The 26,621-nt window shown below is 48.8% G+C and overlaps 1 protein-coding gene across 1 annotated transcript in view; it reads left to right on the top strand.

The window, feature by feature from the left end:
• Positions 1-26,621, top strand: part of LOC142906906 (bifunctional 3'-5' exonuclease/ATP-dependent helicase WRN-like) — a 287,799-nt gene that overhangs the window by 1,301 nt on the left and 259,877 nt on the right. Inside the window, exons 2-7 of the mRNA XM_076055619.1 lie at positions 4,478-4,596; positions 8,334-8,446; positions 12,025-12,198; positions 14,665-14,765; positions 17,377-17,488; positions 24,707-24,819. Of these exons, the coding sequence (XP_075911734.1) occupies positions 4,478-4,596; positions 8,334-8,446; positions 12,025-12,198; positions 14,665-14,765; positions 17,377-17,488; positions 24,707-24,819 (732 nt within the window). The remainder of the gene's footprint in view (positions 1-4,477; positions 4,597-8,333; positions 8,447-12,024; positions 12,199-14,664; positions 14,766-17,376; positions 17,489-24,706; positions 24,820-26,621) is intronic.

The following is a 26,621-nucleotide window of genomic DNA, read 5'->3' as shown; positions in this document are numbered from 1 at the left end:
CAGTCAGTGAGTCAGTCACTCAGTCACTCAGTTAGTGAGTCAGTCAGTCACTCAGTCAGTTAGTCAGTCAGTGAGTCAGTCACTCAGTCACTCAGTTAGTGAGTCAGTCAGTTAGTCAGTCAGTCACTCAGTCAGTCACTCAGTCACTCAGTCACTCAGTCAGTCACTCAGTCAGTCAGTTAGTCAGTCAATTAGTCAGTCAATCAGTCAGTCAGTCACTCAGTCAGTCAGTCAGTCACTCAGTCAGTCAGTCACTCAGTCAGTCAGTCAGTCACTCAGTCAGTCAGTCACTCAGTCAGTGAGTCACTCAGTCAGTCAGTCAGTCAGTCAGTCACTCAGTCAGTCAGTCACTCAGTCAGTCAGTCAGTCACTCAGTCAGTCACTCAGTCAGTCAGTCACTCAGTCAGTCACTCAGTCACACAGAGACACAGACACAGAGACACACTCTGTGTGTCTCTGTGTCTGTGTCTCTCTCTCTGTGTCTGTGTGTGTGTCTCTGTGTGTGTCTCTGTGTATGTCTCACTGTCTCACTGTGTCTCTCTGTCTCTCTGTCTCTGTGTCTCTGTGTCTCTGTGTGTGTCTCACTGTGTGTGTCTCACTTTGTCTCTGTGTGTGTCTCACTGTGTCTCTGTGTGTCTCTGTCTCACTGTGTGTGTCTCACTGTCTCACTGTGTGTGTCTCTGTGTCTCTCTGTGTCTCTGTGTCTCACTGTGTGTGTCTCACTGTGTCTCTGTGTGTCTCTGTCTCACTGTGTGTCTCACTGTCTCACTGTGTGTGTCTCTGTGTCTCACTGTGTGTGTCTCACTGTCTCACTGTGTGTGTCTCACTGTGTCTCTGTGTGTCTCTGTGTCTCACTGTGTGTGTCTCACTGTCTCACTGTGTGTGTCTCTGTGTCTCTCTGTGTCTCTGTGTCTCACTGTGTGTGTCTCACTGTGTCTCTGTGTGTCTCTGTCTCACTGTGTGTGTCTCACTGTCTCACTGTGTGTGTCTCTGTGTCTCTCTGTGTCTCTGTGTCTCACTGTGTGTGTCTGTGTCTCTGTGTGTGTCTGTGTCACCCTGTGTGTCTCTGTGTGTCTCTGTGTGTCTCTGTCTCACCCTGTGTCTCTCTGTGTGTCTCTGTCTCACCGTGTGTGTCTCTGTGTGTCTCTGTGTGTCTCTGTGTCTCTCTGTGTGTCTCTGTGTCTCTCTGTGTGTGTCTCTGTGTCTCACTGTGTGTGTCTGTGTCTGTGTGTCTCACTGTGTCTGTGTCTCACTGTGTGTGTCTCTGTGTGTGTCTCTCTGTGTCTGTGTCTCTCTCCCAGGCTGTTGGTGTCTCACTACGAGGAGTTCTATCCCCGTGTCTCTGTCTCTGTGTCTCTGTGTGTGTGTCTCACGTCTCTGTGTCTCTGTGTGTGTGTCTCTGTGTCTCACTGTGTGTGTCTCTCTGTGTCTCACTGTGTCTGTGTGTGTCTCTCTGTGTCTGTGTCTCTCTCCCAGGCTGTTGGTGTCTCACTACGAGGAGTTCTATCCCCGTGTCTCTGTCTCTGTGTCTCTGTGTGTGTGTCTCACGTCTCTGTGTCTCTGTGTGTGTGTCTCTGTGTCTCACTGTGTGTGTCTCTCTGTGTCTCACTGTGTCTGTGTGTGTCTCTCTGTGTCTGTGTCTCTCCCAGGCTGTTGGTGTCTCACTACGAGGAGTTCTATCCCCGTGTCTCTGTCTCTGTGTCTCTGTGTGTGTGTCTCACGTCTCTGTGTCTCTGTGTGTGTGTCTCTGTGTCTCACTGTGTCTGTGTCTCACTGTGTGTGTCTCTGTGTGTGTCTCTCTGTGTCTGTGTCTCTCTCCCAGGCTGTTGGTGTCTCACTACGAGGAGTTCTATCCCCGTGTCTCTGTCTCTGTGTCTCTGCTGTGTGTGTGTCTCTGTGTCTCACTGTGTGTGTCTCTCTGTGTCTCACTGTGTCTGTGTGTGTCTCTCTCTGTGTCTCTCTGTGTGTGTCTCTGTGTCTCACTGTCTCACTGTGTCTCTCTGTGTGTGTCTCTGTGTCTCACTGTGTGTGTCTGTGTCTGTGTGTCTCACTGTGTGTGTGTCTGTGTCTGTGTGTCTCACTGTGTGTGTCTCACTGTGTGTCTCTGTCTTTGTGTGTCTCTCTGTGTGTCTCTGTGTCTGTCTGTGTGTCTCTGTGTCTGTGTGTCTCTGTGTCTCACTGTCTCTGTGTCTCTGTGTGTTTCTCTGTGTCTCTGTGTCTGTGTCTCTGTCTGTGTCCCAGGCTGTTGGTGTCTCACTACGAGGAGTTCTATCCCCGTGTCTCTGTCTCTGTGTCTCTGTGTGTGTGTCTCACGTCTCTGTGTCTCTGTGTGTGTGTCTCTGTGTCTCACTGTGTGTGTCTCTCTGTGTCTCACTGTGTCTGTGTGTGTCTCTCTGTGTCTGTGTCTCTCTCCCAGGCTGTTGGTGTCTCACTACGAGGAGTTCTATCCCCGTGTCTCTGTCTCTGTGTCTCTGTGTGTGTGTCTCACGTCTCTGTGTCTCTGTGTGTGTGTCTCTGTGTCTCACTGTGTGTGTCTCTCTGTGTCTCACTGTGTCTGTGTGTGTCTCTCTGTGTCTGTGTCTCTCTCCCAGGCTGTTGGTGTCTCACTACGAGGAGTTCTATCCCCGTGTCTCTGTCTCTGTGTCTCTGTGTGTGTGTCTCACGTCTCTGTGTCTCTGTGTGTGTGTCTCTGTGTCTCACTGTGTGTGTCTCACTGTCTCTGTGTCTCTGTGTGTTTCTCTGTGTCTCTGTGTCTGTGTCTGTGTCCCAGGCTGTTGGTGTCTCACTACGAGGAGTTCTATCCCCGTGTCTCTGTCTCTGTGTCTCTGTGTGTGTGTCTCTGTGTCTCACTGTCTCTGTGTGTGTCTCTCTGTGTCTGTCTCTCTCCCAGGCTGTTGGTGTCTCACTACGAGGAGTTCTATCCCCGTGTCTCTGTCTCTGTGTCTCTGTGTGTGTGTCTCACGTCTCTGTGTCTCTGTGTGTGTGTCTCTGTGTCTCACTGTGTGTGTCTCTCTGTGTCTCACTGTGTCTGTGTGTGTCTCTCTGTGTCTGTGTCTCTCTCCCAGGCTGTTGGTGTCTCACTACGAGGAGTTTCTATCCCCGTGTCTCTGTCTCTGTGTCTCTGTGTGTGTGTCTCACGTCTCTGTGTCTCTGTGTGTGTGTCTCTGTGTCTCACTGTGTGTGTCTGTGTGTCTCTCTGTGTCTGTGTCTCTCTCCCAGGCTGTTGGTGTCTCACTACGAGGAGTTCTATCCCCGTGTCTCTGTCTCTGTGTCTCTGTGTGTGTGTCTCACGTCTCTGTGTCTCTGTGTGTGTGTCTCTGTGTCTCACTGTGTGTGTCTCTCTGTGTCTCACTGTGTCTGTGTGTGTCTCTCTCTGTGTCTCTCTGTGTGTGTCTCTGTGTCTCACTGTCTCACTGTGTCTCTCTGTGTGTGTCTCTGTGTCTCACTGTGTGTGTGTCTGTGTCTGTGTGTCTCACTGTGTGTGTGTCTTTGTCTGTGTGTCTCACTGTGTGTGTCTCACTGTGTGTCTCTGTCTCTGTGTGTCTCTCTGTGTGTCTCTGTGTCTGTCTGTGTGTCTCTGTGTCTGTGTGTCTCTGTGTCTCACTGTCTCTGTGTCTCTGTGTGTTTCTCTGTGTCTCTGTGTCTGTGTCTCTGTCTGTGTCCCAGGCTGTTGGTGTCTCACTACGAGGAGTTCTATCCCCGTGTCTCTGTCTCTGTGTCTCTGTGTGTGTGTCTGTGTGTCTCTCTGTGTCTGTGTCTCTCTCCCAGGCTGTTGGTGTCTCACTACGAGGAGTTCTATCCCCGTGTCTCTGTCTCTGTGTCTCTGTGTGTGTGTCTGTGTGTCTCTCTGTGTCTGTGTCTCTCTCCCAGGCTGTTGGTGTCTCACTACGAGGAGTTCTATCCCCGTGTCTCTGTCTCTGTGTCTCTGTGTGTGTGTCTCACGTCTCTGTGTCTCTGTGTGTGTGTCTCTGTGTCTCACTGTGTGTGTCTCTCTGTGTCTCACTGTGTCTGTGTGTGTCTCTCTGTGTCTGTGTCTCTCTCCCAGGCTGTTGGTGTCTCACTACGAGGAGTTCTATCCCCGTGTCTCTGTCTCTGTGTCTCTGTGTGTGTGTCTCACGTCTCTGTGTCTCTGTGTGTGTGTCTCTGTGTCTCACTGTGTGTGTCTCTCTGTGTCTCACTGTGTCTCTGTGTGTCTCTGTGTCTCACTGTGTGTGTCTCTGTGTCTCTGTGTCTGTGTCTCTGTCTGTGTCCCAGGCTGTTGGTGTCTCACTACGAGGAGTTCTATCCCCGTGTCTCTGTCTCTGTGTCTCTGTGTGTGTGTCTCACGTCTCTGTGTCTCTGTGTGTGTGTCTCTGTGTCTCACTGTGTGTGTCTCTCTGTGTCTCACTGTGTCTGTGTGTGTCTCTCTGTGTCTGTGTCTCACTGTGTGTGTCTCTGTGTGTGTCTCTCTGTCTCTGTGTCTGTGTCTCTCTCCCAGGCTGTTGGTGTCTCACTACGAGGAGTTCTATCCCCGTGTCTCTGTCTCCACGGCGACCGGGAATTGCTGTGACAACTGTGACCCAAAGCATCCTGGGAAGACTCCCACGAGCGCCAACGGTAACCGTGGCAACGGGGATCGTCACCGTGGCAACGGGGATGTCGTCATCATCATCACCGTGGCAACGGGGATGTCGTCATCATCGTCGTCGTCACCGTGGCAACGGGGGTTGTCATCATCGTCGTCATCATCACCGTGGCAACGGGGATGTCGTCATCATCATCACCGTGGCAACGGGGATGTCGTCATCATCGTCGTCATCACCGTGGCAACGGGGATGGCGTCATCATCGTCGTCACCGTGGCAACGGGGATTGTCATCATCATCGTCACCGTGGCAACGGGGAATTACCACGGTGACCACTTCGTCACGTTGGGAAGTACCACGGTCACCATGGCAACTGCGAAGTATCGTCGTCACCATGGCAACTGGAAAGTATCGTCACCATGGCAAACTGCGAAGTATCACCATTACCATGGCGACCGGAGTTATCATCATCAACATCATCGCCATCATCACCATGGCAACCGTAATCATCACCATGGCAACCAGAATCATCGTCACCAAGGCAACGAGAATGATTATCACCTTGGCAACCGGTAGTGGTGGTGGTGGTTGTGGTGGTAGTGGTGGCGATGGTAGTGGTAGTAGTGGTGGTGGTAGTGGTGGTGGTAGTAGTAGTGGCGGTAGTGGTGGTGGTAGTGGTGGTGGTGGTAGTGGTGGTGGTAGTAGTAGTAGTGGTGGTAGTAGTAGTGGTAGTAGTGGTGGTGGTGGTAGTGGTGGTAGTTGTAGTAGTGGTGGTAGTGGTGGCGATGGTAGTAGTGGTGGTAGTGGTGGTAGTGGTAGTAGTGGTAGTGGTGGTAGTGGTGGTGGTAGTGGTGGTGGTAGTGGTGGTAGTGGTGGTGATAGTAGTGGTAGTAGTAGTAGTGGTAGTAGTGGTAGTGGTAGTAGTAGTGGTGGTAGTGGTAGTAGTAGTAGTGGTAGTAGTAGTGGTAGTAGTGGTAGTAGTAGTAGTAGTGGTAGTAGTAGTGGTAGTAGTAGTAGTGGTAGTAGTGGTAGTAGTAGTAGTGGTAGTAGTAGTGGTAGTAGTGGTAGTAGTAGTGGTAGTAGTAGTAGTGGTAGTAGTAGTGGTAGTAGTGGTAGTAGTAGTAGTAGTGGTAGTAGTAGTGGTAGTAGTAGTAGTAGTAGTGGTGGTAGTAGTAGTGGTGGTAGTAGTAGTAGTGGTAGTAGTAGTGGTAGTAGTAGTGGTGGTAGTAGTAGTGGTGGTAGTAGTAGTGGTGGTAGTAGTAGTGGTAGTAGTAGTAGTGGTAGTAGTAGTAGTGGTGGTAGTAGTAGTGGTGGTAGTAGTAGTAGTGGTGGTAGTAGTAGTAGTGGTGGTAGTGGTAGTAGTGGTGGTAGTGGTAGTAGTAGTAGTAGTGGTGGTAGTAGTAGTAGTAGTGGTAGTAGTAGTGGTAGTAGTAGTAGTGGTAGTAGTGGTGGTAGTAGTAGTGGTAGTAGTAGTAGTAGTGGTAGTAGTAGTGGTAGTAGTAGTGGTAGTAGTAGTAGTGGTAGTAGTAGTGGTGGTAGTAGTAGTGGTAGTAGTAGTGGTAGTAGTAGTAGTGGTAGTAGTGGTGGTAGTAGTAGTGGTAGTAGTAGTAGTAGTGGTAGTAGTAGTGGTAGTAGTAGTAGTGGTAGTAGTAGTAGTGGTAGTAGTAGTGGTGGTAGTAGTAGTGGTAGTAGTAGTGGTGGTAGTAGTAGTAGTAGTGGTAGTAGTAGTGGTAGTAGTAGTAGTGGTAGTAGTAGTAGTGGTAGTAGTAGTGGTAGTAGTAGTGGTAGTAGTAGTGGTAGTAGTAGTGGTGGTAGTAGTAGTGGTAGTAGTAGTGGTGGTAGTAGTAGTAGTAGTGGTAGTAGTAGTGGTAGTAGTAGTAGTGGTAGTAGTAGTAGTGGTAGTAGTAGTGGTAGTGGTGGTGGTAGTAGTAGTAGTGGTAGTAGTAGTGGTAGTAGTAGTAGTGGTAGTAGTAGTAGTGGTAGTAGTAGTGGTAGTGGTGGTGGTAGTAGTAGTAGTGGTAGTAGTAGTGGTAGTAGTAGTGGTAGTAGTAGTAGTGGTGGTAGTAGTAGTAGTGGTGGTAGTAGTAGTAGTGGTGACTTTACCCAAAGAATCAAGAATAATAATTTTATTGTTTTACAATAATTGTATTGTTTTATATTTTTATTATTTTATGATGTTGTTGATGTTGTTGATGGTGTTGATGTTGTTGATGTTGTTGATGATGATGTTGTTGATGTTGATGTTGTTGGTGTTGTTGATGTTGTTGTTAATGATGTTGTTGTTGTTGGTGATGATGTTGTTGTTGTTGATGTTGTTGTTGTTGTAGATGTTGATGTTAATGTTGATGATGTTGTTGTTGTTGTTGATGATGTTGTTGTTGTTGTTGATGTTGTGGTTGATGTTGTTGTTGATGTTGTTAATGTTGATGTTGTTGTTAATGATGTTGTTGATGTTGTTGTTGTTGATGTTGTTGATGTTGTGGTTGATGTTGTTGTTGATGATGTTGATGTTCTTGTTGTTGTTGTTGGTGATGTTGATGTTGTTGATGTTGTTAATGTTGATGTTGTTAATGTTGTTGATGTTGTTGATGTTGTTGTTGATGTTGTTAATGTTGATGTTGTTGTTAATGATGTTGTTGATGTTGTTGTTGTTGATGTTGTTGATGTTGTGGTTGATGTTGTTGTTGATGATGTTGATGTTCTTGTTGTTGTTGTTGTTGGTGATGTTGATGTTGTTGATGTTGTGGTTGATGTTGTTGTTGATGATGTTGATGTTCTTGTTGTTGTTGTTGTTGGTGATGTTGATGTTGTTGATGTTGTTAATGTTGATGTTGTTAATGTTGTTGATGTTGATGTTGTTGATGATGTTGTTGATGATGTTGTTGTTGTTGTTGATGTTGTTGTTGATGTTGTTAATGTTGATGTTGTTAATGTTGTTGATGTTGTTGATGTTGTTAATGATGTTGTTGATGTTGTTGTTGATGTTGTTGTTGATGATGTTGATGATGTTGTTAATGATGATGTTGATGTTGTTGTTGATGTTGTTGTTGATGTTGATGTTAATGTTGTTGTTGATGTTGTTGATGTTGATGTTGATGATGTTGTTGTTGTTGATGATGTTGTTGTTGTTGATGTTGTTGATGTTGTTGATGTTGTTGATGTTGTTGATGTTGTTGTTGTTGATGTTGTTGTTGTTGATGTTGATGTTGTTGTTGATGATGATGTTGTTGATGATGTTGTTGATGTTGTTGATGATGTTGTTTATGTTAATGTTGTTGTTGATGTTGTTAATGATGTTGTTGATGTTGTTGTTGATGTTGTTGATGATGTTGTTTATGTTGTTGATGTTGTTTATGTTGTTGATGTTGTTGTTGTTGTTGATGATGTTGTTAATGATGTTGTTGATGTTGTTGTTGTTGATGTTGTTGTTGATGTTGTTAATGTTGTTGTTGTTGTTGTTGATGATGATGTTGTTGATGATGTTGTTGATGTTGTTGATGATGTTGTTTATGTTAATGTTGTTGTTGATGTTGTTAATGATGTTGTTGATGTTGTTGTTGATGTTGTTGATGATGTTGTTTATGTTGTTGATGTTGTTTATGTTGTTGATGTTGTTGTTGTTGTTGATGATGTTGTTAATGATGTTGTTGATGTTGTTGTTGTTGATGTTGTTGTTGATGTTGTTAATGTTGTTGTTGTTGTTGATGTTGATGATGTTGTTGATGTTGATGTTGGTGTTGTTGTTGATGTTGTTGTTGTTGTTGTTTAGTTGCCGGGCCCCGCCGTGACTGCTCACGAGATGCACGTCTCCTGCTGCTCGTGGTCATCGCCCTGGGGGGAAAGTGGGGGCTGAGGGCGACAGCCAGGATACTTCGTGGGTCTGTAAGTGACTAGTAGAGTGACTAGTGACTAGTCACTAGTGACTAGACACTAGTCACTAGTGACTAGTGACTACTCACTAGTGTCTAGTGTCTAGTGGGGGCTGAGGGCGACAGCCAGGATACTTCGTGGGTCTGTAAGTGACTAGTAGAGTGACTAGTGACTAGTCACTAGTGACTAGACACTAGTCACTAGTTACTAGTGACTACTCACTAGTGTCTAGTGTCTAGTGGGGGCTGAGGGCGACAGCCAGGATACTTCGTGGGTCTGTAAGTGACTACTCACTAGACACTAGTGACTAGTGACTAGACACTAGTGACTAGTGACTACTCACTAGTGTCTAGTGTCTAGTGGGGGCTGAGGGCGACAGCCAGGATACTTCGTGGGTCTGTAAGTGACTACTCACTAGACACTAGTGACTAGTCACTAGACACTAGTTACTAGACACTAGTTACTAGTGTCTAGTGTCTAGTGACTAGTGACTAGTGGGGGCTGAGGGCCACAGCCAGGATACTTCGTGGGTCTGTAAGTGACTAGTAGAGTGACTAGTCACTAGTCACTAGTTACTAGTCACTAGTGACTAGTTACTAGACACTAGTGACTAGTAACTAGTGGGGGCTGAGGGCCACAGCCAGGATACTTCGTGGGTCTGTAAGTGACTAGTAGAGTGACTAGTCACTAGTCACTAGTTACTAGTTACTAGTGACTAGTGACTACTCACTAGTGACTAGTAACTAGTGGGGGCTGAGGGCCACAGCCAGGATACTTCGTGGGTCTGTAAGTGACTAGTAGAGTGACTAGTGACTAGTCACTAGTGAGTAGTCACTAGTCACTAGTGACTAGTGACTACTCACTAGTGTCTAGTGTCTAGTGGGGGCTGAGGGCCACAGCCAGGATACTTCGTGGGTCTGTAAGTGACTAGCGACACTAGTCACTAGACACTAGTCAGTAATAACTAGTCACTAGTGACTAGTTATTACTGACTAGTGTCTAGTCACTAGTCACTAGTGACTAGTCACTAGTCACGTGACTAGTGACACGCCTAGCGACACGCCTAGTCACATGACTAGCGACACGCCTAGTCACGTGACTAGTGACGTGCCTAGTCACGTGCCTAGTGACACGACTAGTCACATGACTAATGACACGTCTAGTCACATGACTAGTGACACGTCTAGTCACATGACTAGTCACATGACTAGTCACATGACTAATGACACGTCTAGTCACATGACTAGTCACATGACTAGTGACACGCCTAGTCACGTGACTAGCGACACGCCTAGTCACGTGACTGGTCACATGACTGGTCACACGCCTAGTCACGTGACTGGTCACATGACTAGTCACATGACTGGTCACATGACTAGCGACACGTCTAGCGACACGCCTAGTCACGTGACTAGTCACATGACTAGCGACACGCCTAGTCACATGATTAGTCACATGACTAGCGACACGCCTAGTCACGTGACTAGTCACATGACTAGTGACACGCCTAGCGACACGCCTAGTCACGTGACTAGTGACACACCTAGTCACATGACTAGTGACGTGACTAGCGACACGCCTAGTCACGTGACTAGTGACACGCCTAGTCACGTGACTAGTGGCACGCCTAGCGACACGCCTAGTCACGTGACTAGCGACACGCCTAGTCACGTGACTGGTCACGTGACTAGCGACACGCCTAGTCACGTGACTAGTCACATGACTAGGCGTGTCACTAGTCACGTGACTAGCGACACGCCTAGTCACGTGACTGATCACGTGCCTAGCGACACGCCTAGTCACGTGACTAGTCACATATCTAGCAACACGCCTAGTCACATGACTAGTCACATGACTAGCGACACGCCTAGTCACATGACTAGTCACATGACTAGTGACACGCCTAGTCACGTGACTAGTCACATGACTAGCGACACGCCTAGTCACGTGACTAGTGACACGCCTAGTCACATGACTAGTGACGTGACTAGTGACACGCCTAGTCACGTGACTGGTCACATGACTAGCGACACGCCTAGTCACATGACTAGTGACACGCCTAGTCACATGACTAGTCACGTGACTAGCGACACGCCTAGTCACATGACTAGTGACACGCCTAGTCACGTGACTAGTGACACGCCTAGTCACATGACTAGTGACACGCCTAGTCACATGACTAGTGACACGACTAGTCACATGACTAGTCACGTGACTAGTCACGTGACTAGCGACACGCCTAGTCACATGACTAGTGACACGCCTAGTCACGTGACTAGTGACACGCCTAGTCACATGACTAGTGACACGCCTAGTCACATGACTAGTGACACGCCTAGTCACATGACTAGTGACACGCCTAGTCACGTGACTGGTCACGTGCCTAGCGACACGCCTAGCGACACGACTAGTCACATGACTAGTGACACGCCTAGTCACGTGCCTAGCGACACGCCTAGTCACGTGACTGGTCACGTGACTAGTGACACACCTAGTCACGTGCCTAGTGACACACCTAGTCACATGACTAGTCACGTGACTGGTCACGTGACTAGGCATGTCACTAGTCACGTGACTAGTCACGTGACTAGCGACACGCCTAGTCACGTGCCTAGTGACACACCTAGTCACATGACTAGTGACACGCCTAGTCACATGACTAGTGACACGCCTAGTCACATGACTAGTGACACGCCTAGTCACGTGACTGGTCACGTGCCTAGCGACATGCCTAGCGACACGACTAGTCACATGACTAGTGACACGCCTAGTCACGTGCCTAGCGACACGCCTAGTCACGTGACTGGTCACGTGACTAGCGACACTCCTAGTCACGTGCCTAGTGACACACCTAGTCACATGACTAGTCACGTGACTGGTCACGTGACTAGGCGTGTCACTAGTCACGTGACTAGTCACGTGACTAGCGACACGCCTAGTCACGTGCCTAGTGACACGCCTAGTCACGTGACTGGTGACACGACTGGTCACGTGACTAGTGACATGCCTAGTCACGTGACTGGTGACACGACTGGTCACGTGACTAGTGACACGCCTAGTCACGTGACTAGTGACACGCCTAGTGACACGCCTAGTCACGTGACTAGTGACACGCCTAGTCACATGACTAGTGACACGCCTAGTCACGTGACTGGTCACATGACTAGCGACACACCTAGTCAAATGACTGGTCACGTGCCTAGTGACACACCTAGTCACATGACTAGTGACGTGACTAGTGACACACCTAGTCACATGACTAGTGACGTGACTAGTGACACACCTAGTCACATGACTAGTGACGTGACTAGTGACACACCTAGTCACATGACTAGTGACGTGACTAGTGACACACCTAGTCACATGACTAGTGACGTGACTAGTGACACACCTAGTTACATGACTAGTCACGTGACTAGTGACACGCCTAGTCACGTGCCTAGCGACACTCCTAGTCACGTGCCTAGTGACACACCTAGTCACATGACTAGTCACGTGACTAGCGACACACCTAGTCACATGACTAGTCACGTGCCTAGTGACACACCTAGTCACATGACTAGTCACGTGACTGGTCACGTGACCGCCAGCGAGTGCGCAGGGCCCCGGTCGCCTTGGCGTCGTCACCGCTGAGAGGCTGCGGCCGTCACCGTGGCAACGAGTGGTGGCTGTTGCTAGGGCGACGCCTCCTTCAGATGGGATACCTGGAGGAGCATTCTCCCCACCCCAAGAGGTTCATCATGGCCATGAGGGTGTCTGTTAAGGTGAGTCAGTCAGTCAGTCAGTCAGTCAGTCAGTTAGTCAGTCAGTCAGTTAGTCAGTCAGTTAGTTAGTCAGTTAGTCAGTCAGTTAGTTAGTCAGTTAGTCAGTCACTCAGTCAGTCAGTCACTCAGTCAGTCAGTCAGTTAGTCAGTCACTCAGTCAGTCAGTCAATTAGTCAGTCAGTCAGTTAGTCAGTCACTCAGTCAGTCAGTCAATTAGTCAGTCAGTTAGTCAGTCAGTCAATTAGTCAGTCAGTCAGTTAGTCAGTCACTCAGTCAGTCAGTCAATTAGTCAGTCAGTCACTCAGTCAGTCAGTTAGTCAGTCAGTCACTCAGTTAGTCACTCAGTCACTCAGTCAGTCACTCAGTCAGTCACTCAGTCAGTCAGTCAGTTAGTCAGTCAGTTAGTCAGTTAGTCAGTCAGTTAGTCACTCAGTTAGTCACTCAGTTAGTTAGTCAGTTAGTTAGTCAGTTAGTCAGTCAGTCAGTCAATTAGTCAGTCAGTTAGTCAGTCACTCAGTCAGTCAGTCAAATAGTCAGTCAGTTAGTCAGTCAGTCAATTAGTCAGTCAGTCAGTTAGTCAGTCACTCAGTCAGTCAGTCAATTAGTCAGTCAGTCACTCAGTCAGTCAGTTAGTCAGTCAGTCACTCAGTTAGTCACTCAGTCACTCAGTCAGTCACTCAGTCAGTCACTCAGTCAGTCAGTCACTCTGTCACTCAGTCACTCAGTCAGTCACTCAGTCACTCAGTCAGTCACTCAGTCAGTCACTCAGTCAGTCACTCAGTCACTCAGTCAGTCTGTCACTCAGTCACTCAGTCAGTCACTCAGTCACTCAGTCAGTCACTCAGTCACTCAGTCAGTCACTCAGTCAGTCAGTCACTCAGTCAGTCAGTCACTCAGTCAGTCACTCAGTCAGTCACTCAGTCACTCAGTCAGTCACTCAGTCAGCCACTCACTCACTCAGTCAGTCACTCAGTCAGTCACTCAGTCAGTCAGTCACTCAGTCACTCAGTCAGTCAGTCACTCACTCACCACTCACTCACCACTCACTCACCCTCCCACTCACTCACCCACTCACTCACCCACTCATCCACTCAATCACTCACTCACTCACCCTCCCACTCACCCACCCACTCACTCACCCACTCACTCACCCACTCACTCACTCACCCACTCACTCACTCACTCACCCACTCACTCACCCACTCACTCACTCACCCACTCACCCACTCACTCACTCACTCACCCACTCACCCACTCACCCACTCACTCACCCACTCACTCACCCACTCACCCACCCACTCACTCACTCACTCACCCACTCACTCACCCACTCACTCACTCACCCACTCACCCACTCACCCACTCACTCACTCACTCACCCACTCACCCACTCACCCACTCACTCACCCACTCACTCACCCACTCACCCACCCACTCACTCACTCACCCACTCACCCACTCACTCACCCACTCACTCACCCACTCACTCACTCACCCACTCACCCACTCACCCACTCACTCACCCACTCACTCACCCACTCACTCACTCACCCACTCACTCACTCAACCACTCACCCACTCACTCACCCACTCACTCACCCACTCACTCACTCACTCACCCACTCACCCACTCACTCACCCACTCACTCACCCACCCACCCACTCACTCACCCACTCACTCACTCACTCACCCACTCACCCACTCACTCACCCACTCACTCACCCACTCACTCACCCACTCACTCACCCACTCACTCACTCACTCACCCACTCACCCACTCACTCACCCACTCACTCACCCACCCACCCACTCACTCACCCACTCACTCACTCACTCACCCACTCACCCACTCACTCACCCACTCACTCACCCACTCGCTCACTCACTCACCCACTCACCCACTCACCCACTCACTCACCCACTCACTCACCCACTCACTCACTCACCCACTCACCCACTCACCCACTCACTCACTCACTCACCCACTCACCCACTCACCCACTCACTCACCCACTCACTCACCCACTCACCCACCCACTCACTCACTCACCCACTCACCCACTCACTCACCCACTCACTCACCCACTCACTCACTCACTCACCCACTCACCCACTCACCCACTCACTCACCCACTCACTCACCCACTCACTCACTCACCCACTCACTCACTCAACCACTCACCCACTCACTCACCCACTCACTCACCCACTCACTCACTCACCCACTCACCCACTCACTCACCCACTCACTCACCCACCCACCCACTCACTCACCCACTCACTCACTCACTCACCCACTCACCCACTCACTCACCCACTCACTCACCCACTCGCTCACTCACTCACCCACTCACCCACTCACCCACTCACTCACCCACTCACTCACCCACCCACTCACTCACCCACTCACCCACTCACCCACTCACTCACCCACTCACTCACCCACTCACCCCTCCTCACTCCAGGGTGAGCGTTGGCTCCGTGCGGTGGAGGATGGTTGCCGTGACTACGAGCCGATCCTCCTCACGTTGCCCATGGATACGGGCGCCTCCACAGCACCCATCCGGTAACCATGGCAACGAGTTGTGTTGCTTGTTGCTGATTGGCCGATTGCCTCTCTCCCTCTCGCTGCGCTCTGATTGGCTGCCTGCGTCTCTGTGCTGTGATTGGTCATCTCGGGCCTCTCTTGCTGCACTCCCATTGGCCGCCTGCTGCCTCTCTCACTGCGATCTGATTGGCTGGCTGTATTTAACCCCCTGTACTCTGATTGGCCAGCTGTATCTCTGCGCTGATTGGATAGATGTGTACCTCTCTCTCTCTCTTTCCTTGCAATCTGATTGGGCGGCTTCTATCTCATGCTGCTCTCTGATTGGCTCACTACGTCTATCTGCCACGCTCTGATTGGCTGACTACGTTTCTCCCTGCTCTCTGATTGGCTGACTAACGTCTCTCCCTGATTGGCTGACTAACGTCTCTCCCTGCTCTCTGATTGGCTGACTAACGTCTCTCTCTGCTCTCTGATTGGCTGACTAACGTCTCTCCCTGCTCTCTGATTGGCTGACTAACGTCTCTCCCTGATTGGCTGACTAACGTCTCTCCCTGCTCCCTGATTGGCTGACTAACGTCTCTCCCTGCTCTCTGATTGGCTGACTAACGTCTCTCTCTGATTGGCTGACTAACGTCTCTCCCTGCTCTCTGATTGGCTGACTAACGTCTCTCCCTGACTGGATGACTAACGTCTCTCCCTGCTCTCTGATTGGCTGACTAACGTCTCTCCCTGACTGGATGACTAACGTCTCTCCCTGCTCTCTGATTGGCTGACTAACGTCTCTCCCTGCTCTCTGATTGGCTGACTAACGTCTCTCCCTGCTCTCTGATTGGCTGACTAACGTCTCTCCCTGCTCTCTAATTGGCTGACTAACGTCTCTCCCTGCGCTCTGATTGGCTGACTAACGTCTCTCCCTGCTCTCTGATTGGCCGACTAACGTCTCTCCCTGCTCTCTGATTGGCTGACTAACGTCTCTCCCTGCGCTCTGATTGGCTGACTAACGCCTCTCCCTGATTGGCTGACTAACGTCTCTTCCTGCTCTCTGATTGGCTGACTAACGTCTCTCCCTGCTCTCTGATTGGCTGACTAACGTCTCTCCCTGATTGGCTGACTAACGTCTCTCCCTGCTCCCTGATTGGCTGACTAACGTCTCTCCCTGCTCTCTGATTGGCTGACTACGTCTCTCCCTGATTGGCTGACTAACGTCTCTCTCTGCTCTCTGATTGGCTGACTACGTCACTCCCTGCTCTCTGATTGGCTGACTAACGTCTCTCCCTGATTGGCTGACTAACGTCTCTCCCTGCTCCCTGATTGGCTGACTAACGTCTCTCCCTGCTCTCTGATTGGCTGACTAACGTCTCTCCCTTATTGGCTGACTAACGTCTCTCCCTGCTCCCTGATTGGCTGCCTGCGTCTCTGTGCTGTGATTGGTCATCTCGGGCCTCTCTTGCTGCACTCCCATTGGCCGCCTGCTGCCTCTCTCACTGCGATCTGATTGGCTGGCTGTATTTAACCCCCTGTACTCTGATTGGCCAGCTGTATCTCTGCGCTGATTGGATAGATGTGTACCTCTCTCTCTCTCTTTCCTTGCAATCTGATTGGGCGGCTTCTATCTCATGCTGCTCTCTGATTGGCTCACTACGTCTATCTGCCACGCTCTGATTGGCTGACTACGTTTCTCCCTGCTCTCTGATTGGCTGACTAACGTCTCTCCCTGATTGGCTGACTAACGTCTCTCCCTGCTCTCTGATTGGCTGACTAACGTCTCTCTCTGCTCTCTGATTGGCTGACTAACGTCTCTCCCTGCTCTCTGATTGGCTGACTAACGTCTCTCCCTGATTGGCTGACTAACGTCTCTCCCTGCTCCCTGATTGGCTGACTAACGTCTCTCCCTGCTCTCTGATTGGCTGACTAACGTCTCTCTCTGATTGGCTGACTAACGTCTCTCCCTGCTCTCTGATTGGCTGACTAACGTCTCTCCCTGACTGGATGACTAACGTCTCTCCCTGCTCTCTGATTGGCTGACTAACGTCTCTCCCTGACTGGATGACTAACGTCTCTCCCTGCTCTCTGATTGGCTGACTAACGTCTCTCCCTGCTCTCTGATTGGCTGACTAACATCTCTCCCTGCTCTCTGATTGGCTGACTAACGTCTCTCCCTGCTCTCTAATTGGCTGACTAACGTCTCTCCCTGCGCTCTGATTGGCTGACTAACGTCTCTCCCTGCTCTCTGATTGGCCGACTAACGTCTCTCCCTGCTCTCTGATTGGCTGACTAACGTCTCTCCCTGCGCTCTGATTGGCTGACTAACGCCTCTCCCTGATTGGCTGACTAACGTCTCTTCCTGCTCTCTGATTGGCTGACTAACGTCTCTCCCTGCTCTCTGATTGGCTGACTAACGTCTCTCCCTGATTGGCTGACTAACGTCTCTCCCTGCTCCCTGATTGGCTGACTAACGTCTCTCCCTGCTCTCTGATTGGCTGACTACGTCTCTCCCTGATTGGCTGACTAACGTCTCTCTCTGCTCTCTGATTGGCTGACTACGTCACTCCCTGCTCTCTGATTGGCTGACTAACGTCTCTCTCTGATTGGCCGACTAACGTCTCTCCCTGCTCTCTGATTGGCCCAGGCACCGGGCGGCCAAGCCGGTCGCCCTGGCAACGGCGCGGGGCACCGAGGCGTCTCGGACGCCCACGGAGACGGCAGCGGCGGCGGAGAAGTCCCCAGAGACACTCAGACAGGTGGGAGCCACGCCCCTCACTCACAGCCACGCCCCCAACTCACAGCCACGCCCCTCAGCCACAGCCACGTCCCTCACTCACAGCCACGCCCCTCACTCACAGCCACGCCCCCAACTCACAGCCACGCCCCTCACTCACAGCCACGTCCCTTACTCACAGCCACGCCCCCAACTCACAGCCACGCCCCTCACTCACAGCCATGCCCCTTACTCACAGCCATGCCCCTCAGCCACGCCCCTCACTCACAGCCACGTCCCTCACTCACAGCCACGCCCCCAACTCACAGCCACGCCCCTCAGCCACAGCCACGCCCCTCACTCACAGCCACGCCCCCAACTCACAGCCACGCCCCTCAGCGACAGCCACGCCCCTCACTCACAGCCACGCCCCTTACTCACAGCCACGCCCATCAGCCACGCCCCTCACTCACAGCCACGTCCCTTACTCACAGCCACGCCCCCAACTCACAGACACGCCCCTCAGCCACAGCCACGCCCCTCACTCACAGCCATGCCCCTTACTCACAGCCACGCCCCTCAGCCACGCCCCTCACTCACAGCCACGTCCCTTACTCACAGCCACGCCCCCAACTCACAGCCACGCCCCTTACTCACAGCCACGCCCCTCACTCACAGCCACGCCCCTCAGCCACGCCCCTCACTCACAGCCACGTCCCTCACTCACGGCCACGCCCCTCACTCACAGCCACGCCCCTCAGCCACAGCCACGCCCCTCATCCACGTCCCTCACTCACAGCCACGCCCCTCACTCACAGCCACGCCCCTCACTCACGGCCACGCCCCTCACTCACAGCCACGCCCCTCAGCCACAGCCACGCCCCTCAGCCACGCCCCTCAGCCACGTCCCTCACTCACAGCCACGCCCCTCACTCACAGCCACGCCCCTTACTCACAGCCACGCCCATCACTCACAGCCACGCCCCTCACTCACAGCCACGCCCATCATTCACAGCCACGCCCCTCAGCCACAGCCACGCCCCTCAGCCACGTCCCTCACTCACAGCCACGCCTCTCACTCACAGCCACGCCCCTCAGCCACGCCCCTCACAGCCACGCCCCTTAGCCACGCCCCGTACTCACAGCCACGCCCCTCACTCAGCCACGCCCCTTACGCACAGCCACGCCCCTCAGCTCTTGGCCTAGCCCCCAGGCTCTTGGCCTAGCCCCCGGCTTCTAGGCCTAGCCCCCAGGCTTCTAGGCCTAGCCCCCAGGCTCTAGGTCTAGCCCCAGGCTCTTGGCCTACCCCCCAGGCTCTTGGCCTAGCCCCAGGCTTCAGGGCCTAGCCCCCAGGCTCTTGGCCTAGTCCCCAGGCTCTTGGACTAGCCCCAGGCTCTTGGCCTAGCCCCAGGCTCTAGGCCTAGCCCCAGACTCTAGGCCTAGCCCCCAGGCTCTAGGCCTAGCCCCAGGCTCTAGGCCTAACCCCAGACTCTAGGCCTAGCCACCCTAGGCTCTTGGCCTAGCCCCAGGCTCTAGGCCTAGCCCCAGGCTCTAGGCCTAGCCCCAGGCCTCTAGGCCTAGCCCCAGGCTTCTAGGCCTAGCCCCCAGGCTCTTGGCCTAGCCCCAGGCTTCTAGGCCTAGCCCCCAGGCTCCGGGCCTAGCCCCCGGCTTCTAGGCCTAGCCCCCAGGCTTCTAGGCCTAGCCCCCAGGCTCTAGGCCTAGCCCCAGGCTCTAGGCCTAGCCCCAGGCTCTTGGCCTAGCCCCCATGCTCTTGGCCTAGCCCCAGGCTCTAGGCCTAGCCCCAGGCTCTAGGCCTAGCCCCAGACTCTAGGCCTAGCCCCAGGCCTCTAGGCCTAGCCCCAGGCTTCTAGGCCTAGCCCCAGGCTCTAGGCCTAGCCCCAGGCCTAGCCCCAGGCTCTAGGCCTAGCCCCAGGCCTAGCCCCAGGCTTCCAGGCCTAGCCCCCAGGCTTCCAGGCCTAGCCCCAGGCTTAGCCCCAGGCTTCCAGGCCTAGCCCCCAGGCTTCCAGGCCTAGCCCCCAGGCTTCCAGGCCTAGCCCCCAGGCTTCCAGGCCTAGCCCAAGGCTTCTAGGCCTAGCCCCTGGCCTAGCCCCCAGGCTCTAGGCCTAGGCCCCAGGCTTCCAGGCCTAGGCCCCAGGCTTCTAGACCTAGCGCCCAGGCTTCCAGGCCTACCCCAAGGCTTCTAGGCCTAGCCCCTGGCCTAGCCCCCAGGCTCTAGGCCTAGGCCCCAGGCTTCTAGGCCTAGCCCCAGGCTTCCAGGCCGAGCCCCCAGGCTTCCAGGCCTACCCCTAGGCTTCTAGGCCTAGCCGCAGGCCTAGCCCCCAGGCTCTAGGCCTAGGCCCCAGGCTTCCAGGCCTAACCCCCAGGCTTCCAGGCCTAGCGCCCAGGCTTCCAGGCCTAGCCCCCAGGCTTCCAGGCCTAGCCCCAGGCCTAGCCCCCAGGCTTCCAGGCCTAGCCCCCAGGTTCTAGGCCTAGGCCCCAGGCTTCCAGGCCTAGGCCCCAGGCTTCCAGGCCTAGCCCCAGGCCTAGCCCCCAAGCTCTAGGCCTAGCCCCCAGGCTTCCAGGCCTAGCCCCCAGGCTTCCAGGCCTAGCCCCCAGGCTTCCAGGTCTAGCCCAAGGCTTCTAGGCCTAGCCGCAGGCCTAACCCCCAGGCTCTAGGCCTAGGCCCCAGGCTTCCAGGCCTAGCCCCCAGGCTTCCAGGCCTAGTGCCCAGGCTTCCAGGCCTAGCCCCCAGGCTTCCAGGCCTAGCCCCAGGCCTAGCCCCCAGGCTTCCAGGCCTAGCCCCCAGGCTTCCAGGCCTAGCCCCCAGGCTCTATGCCTAGGCCCCAGGCTTCCAGGCCTAGGCCCCAGGCTTCCAGGCCTAGCCCCAGGCCTAGCCCCCAAGCTCTAGGCCTAGGCCCCAGGCTTCTAGGCCTAGCCGCAGGCTTCTAGGCCTAGCCCCAGGCTTCTAGGCCTAGCGCCCAGGCTTCCAGGCCTACCCCAAGGCTTCTAGGCCTAGCCGCAGGCCTAGCCCCCAGGCTCTAGGCCTAGCCCCCATGCTCTAGGCCTAGCCCCCAGGCTTCCAGGCCTAGCCCCCAGGCTTCCAGGCCTAGCCCAAGGCTTCCAGGCCTAGCCCCCAGGCTTCCAGGCCTAGCCCCCAGGCTTCCAGGCCTAGCCCAAGGCTTCTAGGCCTAGTCCCAGGCCTAGCCCCCATGCTCTAGGCCTAGCCCAAGGCTTCCAGGCCTAGCCCCCAGGCTTCCAGGCCTAGCCCCAGGCTCTAGGCCTAGCCCCAGGCTCTAGGCCTAGCCCCAGGCCTAGTCCCAGGCTTCCAGGCCTAGGCCCCAGGCTTCCAGGCCTAGCCCCAGGCTTCCAGCCCTAGCCCCAGGCTTCCAGGCCTAGCCCAAGGCGTCTAGGCCTAGCCCCAGGCTCTAGGCCAACCCCCTTAGGCTTCTAGGCCTAGCCCCCAGGCTCTAGGCCTAGCCCCAGGCTCTAGGCCTAGCCCCAGGCTCTTGGCCTAGCCCGGAGGCTTCCAGGCCTAGCCCCCAGGCTTCCAGGCCTAGCACAAGGCTTCTAGGCCTAGCCGCAGGCCTAGCCCCCAGGCTCTAGGCCTAGGCCCCAGGCTTCCAGGCCTAGCCCCAGGCTTCTAGGCCTAGCGCCAGGCTCCGTCCCAGGCGTGGGCAAAGTTTCGGCCCCCGGGCCGAACTTTTGGGCTTTTTAATCCGGCCCGCCGAACTTCCCCAGATATTATTATTATTATTCTTGATTTAAAGCTTTCGTGGCTGCAGGGATTCATATTGTTGGTTCTTTGGGTAAAGTCACCACCGTGTATCTATGTGTATATATCTGTGTATCTCTGTGTGTGTATATATCTCTGTGTATCTCTGTGTGTGTGTATCTCGGTGTGTATATATCTCTGTGTATCTATGTGTATATCTCTCTGTATCTCTGTGTGTATATATCTCTGTGTATCTATGTGTATCTCTGTGTGTATCTCTGTGTGTGTATATATCTCTGTGTATCTATGTGTATATCTCTATGTATCTCTGTGTGTATCTGTATCTCTATGTATCTCTGTGTGTATCTCTGTGTGTGTATATATATCTGTGTATCTATGTGTATCTCTCTGTGTGTATCTGTGTGTGTATATATCTCTGTGTATCTATGTGTGTGTGTATATATCTGTGTATCTCTGTGTGTGTATATATCTCTGTGTATCTCTGTGTGTGTATATATCTGTGTATTTATGTGTATATCTCTCTGTGTATCTCTGTGTATCTCTGTGTGTATCTCTGTGTATATCTCTGTGTGTATCTCTCTGTGTATATCTCTCTGTGTATATCTCTATGTATCTCTCTGTGTATATATCTGTGTATCTCTCTGTGTGTATCTCTGTGTGTATATCTCTATGTATCTTTCTGTGTATATCTCTCTGTGTATATCTCTATGTATCTCTCTGTGTATATCTCTATGTATCTCTGTGTGTATCTCTGTGTATATCTCTCTGTGTATATCTGTGTGTATATATCTCTATGTATCTCTGTGTGTATCTCTGTGTGTATATCTCTGTGTATATCTGTGTGTATATATCTCTATGTATCTCTCTGTGTATCTCTGTATATCTCTCTGTCTCTCTGTGTATGTGTATCTCTATGTATCTCTCTGTGTATATCTCTCTGTGTATATCTCTCTGTGTATATCTCTGTGTGTATATCTCTATGTATCTCTCTGTGTATATCTCTCTGTGTATATCTCTGTGTATCTATGTGTATATCTCTATGTATCTCTGTGTATCTCTGTATCTCTGTGTATCTCTGTGTGTATCTCTGTGTATATCTCTATGTATCTCTCTGTGTATATCTCTCTGTGTATATCTCTATGTATCTCTCTGTGTATATATCTGTGTATCTCTGTGTGTATCTCTGTGTGTATATCTCTATGTATCTCTCTGTGTATATCTCTATGTATCTCTCTGTGTATATCTCTATGTATCTCTGTGTGTATCTCTGTGTATATATCTGTGTATATATCTATGTATCTCTCTGTGTATATCTCTCTGTGTATATCTATATGTATCTCTTTGTATCTCTCTGTGTGTATCTTTATGTATCTCTCTATGTATATCTCTGTGTATATCTCTATGTATCTCTCTGTCTATATCTCTCTGTGTATATCTCTATGTATATCTCTGTGTATATCTCTCTGTGTATATCTCTATGTATATCTCTCTGTGTATCTCTCTGTGTATATCTCTCTGTGTATATCTCTATGTATCTCTCTGTGTATATCTCTGTGTATATCTCTCTGTGTGTATCACTGTGTGTGTATCTCATGTATCTCTGTATATCTCTATGTATCTCTGTGTGTATCTATCTGTGTATCTCTCTGTGTATCTTTCTGTGTGTATCTCTGTATATGTATCTCTGTATATCTCTATGTATCTCTGTGTGTATCTCTTTGTGTATCCCTCTCTGTGTGTATCTCTGTGTGTATCTCTCTGTGTGTATCTCTGTGTGTATCTCTCTGTGTGTATCTCTGTGTGTATCTCTCTGTGTGTATCTCTGTGTGTATCTCTCTGTGTGTATCTCTGTGTGTATCTCTTTGTGTATCCCTCTGTGTATCTCTCTGTGTGTATCTCTGTATATCTCTATGTATCTCTGTGTGTATCTCTTTGTGTATCCCTCTCTGTGTGTATCTCTGTGTGTATCTCTCTGTGTGTATCTCTATGTGTATCTCTGTGTGTATCTCTGTGTGTATCTCGCTGTGTGTATCTCTGTGTATGTATCTCTGTGTGTATCCCTCTCTGTGTATCTCTGTGTGTATCTCTGTGTGTGTATCTCTGTATATATATCTCTGTATCTCTCTATGTATCTCTGCGTGTGTCTAGGAGGAGCTGTGTGTGTATCTCTGTGTATCTCTATGTATCTCTATGTGTCTCTATGGGTCTCTATGTATCTCTATGTGTCTCTATGTGTCTCTATGTATCTCTATGTGTCTCTATGTATCTCTGTATATCTCTATGTATCTCTATGTATCTCTATATATCTTTATGTATCTCTATGTGTCTCTGTGTATCTCTATGTATCTCTATGTATCTCTGTATCTCTATGTATCTATGTATCTCTATGTATCTCTATGTGTCTCTGTGTATCTCTATGTATCTCTATGTATCTCTTTATCTCTATGTATCTCTATGTATCTCTATGAGTCTCTATATATCTATATATCTCTATGTATCTCTATGTATCTCTATATATCTCTAAGTATCTCTATGTATCTCTATGATTATCTATGTATCTCTATGTATCTCTATGTATCTCTATGTGTCTCTATGTGTCTCTATGTATCTCTATATATCTCTAAGGATCTCTATGTATCTCTATGATTCTCTATGTATCTCTATGTATCTCTATATCTCTATGTATCTCTGTATCTCTATGTGTCTCTATGTATCTCTGTGTATCTCTATGTGTCTCTATGTATCTCTATGTATCTCTATATATCTCTATGTATCTCTGTGTATCTCTGTATATCTCTATGTGTCTCTATGTATCTCTATGTATCTCTATGTATCTCTGTGTGTATCTCTATGTATCTCTATATATCTATGTATCTCTATGTATCTCTATATATCTCTATGTATCTCTGTGTCTCTATGTATCTCTATGAGTCTCTATATATCTCTATGTATCTCTATGTGTCTCTATGTATCTCTATGTATCTCTATGAGTCTCTATGTATCTCTATGTATCTCTATATCTCTATGTATCTCTATGTATCTCTATGAGTCTCTATATATCTCTATGTATCTCTATGTATCGCTATGTATCTCTGTATCTCTATGTATCTCTGTGTATCTCTATGTATCTCTATGTATCGCTATGTATCTCTATGAGTCTCTATGAGTCTCTATGTGTCTCTATGTATCTCTATGTATCTCTGTGTGTCTCTATGTATCTCTATATCTCTATGTATCTCTATGTATCTCTATATATCTCTATGTATCTCTATATATCTCTATATATCTCTATGTATCTCTATATATCTCTATGTATCTCTATGAGTCTCTATGCATCTCTATGTGTCTCTATGTATCTCTATATGTCTCTAGGTATCTCTATGTATCTCTATATATCTCTATGTATCTCTATGTGTATCTCTGTGTATCTCTATATATCTATGTATCTATATATCTCTATATATGTATCTCTATATATCTCTATGTATCTCTGTGTGTATCTCTGTGTGTATCTCTGTGTGTGTGTAGGAGGAGCTGTATCGCCTTCTGAAGGCTGAGCGACTTCGCGTGGCGTTCGAGAGGGGGGTCTCTCCCTTCCTTCTGGCGTCAGACAGTCTACTACGTGGCATGGCTAGGACACGGTGACATACACACACACGCAGATATATACACATATAGATATATACACATATACAGTATACATATATACATAGATACACACACATACACACACACATATACATACAGATATATATACACATATACAGTATACATATATACATAGATACACACACACATATATACATACACATATAGATATATATACACATATACAGTATACATATATACATAGATACACACACATACACAGATATATATACATACACATACAGATAGATATACACATATACAGTATACATATATACATAGATACACACACATACACACACACAGATATACACATATAGATATATATACACATATACAGTATACATATATACATAGATACACACACATACACACACATATATACATACACATACAGATAGATATACACATATACAGTATACATATATACATAGATACACACACATACACACACACACAGATATACACATATAGATATATATACACATATACAGTATACATATATACATAGATACACATACACACACACAGATATACACATACAGATAGATATACACATATACAGTATACATATATACATAGATACACACACATACACACATATAAACATACACATATAGATATATATATACACATATACAGTATACATATATACATAGATACACACACATACACACACACACATATATACATACACATATAGATATATATACACATATACAGTATACATATATACATAGATACACACACATACACACACATATATACACATATAGATATATATACACATATACAGTATACATATATACATAGATACACACACATACACACACACATATATACATACACATACAGATAGATATACACATATACAGTATACATATATACATAGATACACACACATACACACACATATATACATACACATACAGATAGATATACACATATACAGTATACATATATACATAGATACACACACATACACACACACATATACATACAGATAGATATACACATATACAGTATACATATATACATAGATACACACACACATATATACATACATATACAGATAGATATACACATATACAGTATACATATATACATATACATAGATACACACACACATATATACATACATATACAGATAGATATACACATATACAGTATACATATATACATAGATACACACACACATATATACATACACATATAGATATATATACACATATACAGTATACATATATACATAGATACACACACACAGATATATATACATACACATACAGATAGATATACACATATACAGTATACATATATACATAGATACACACACATACACACACACACAGATATACACATATAGATATATATACACATATACAGTATACATATATACATAGATACACACACATACACACACACATATATACATACACATACAGATTGATATACACATATACAGTATACATATATACATAGATACACACACATACACACACAGATATACACATACAGATATATATATATACATATACAGTATACATATATACATAGATACACACACATACACACACACATATACATACAGATAGATATACACATATACAGTATACATATATACATAGATACACACACACATATATACATACATATACAGATAGATATACACATATACAGTATACATATATACATAGATACACACACATACACACATATATATACACATACAGATATATATACACATATACAGTATACATATATACATAGATACACACACATACACACACACATA

Source organism: Petromyzon marinus, chromosome 71 (genome assembly GCF_048934315.1).
Source record: "Petromyzon marinus isolate PM22_M1 ecotype Great Lakes invasive population chromosome 71, UKy_Petmar_22M1.pri1.0, whole genome shotgun sequence".
In the NCBI taxonomy this organism is placed as follows: domain Eukaryota; kingdom Metazoa; phylum Chordata; class Hyperoartia; order Petromyzontiformes; family Petromyzontidae; genus Petromyzon; species Petromyzon marinus.
Note: the sequence above shows the minus strand (reverse complement) of the source record. Positions and strands in the feature narration are given on the sequence as shown.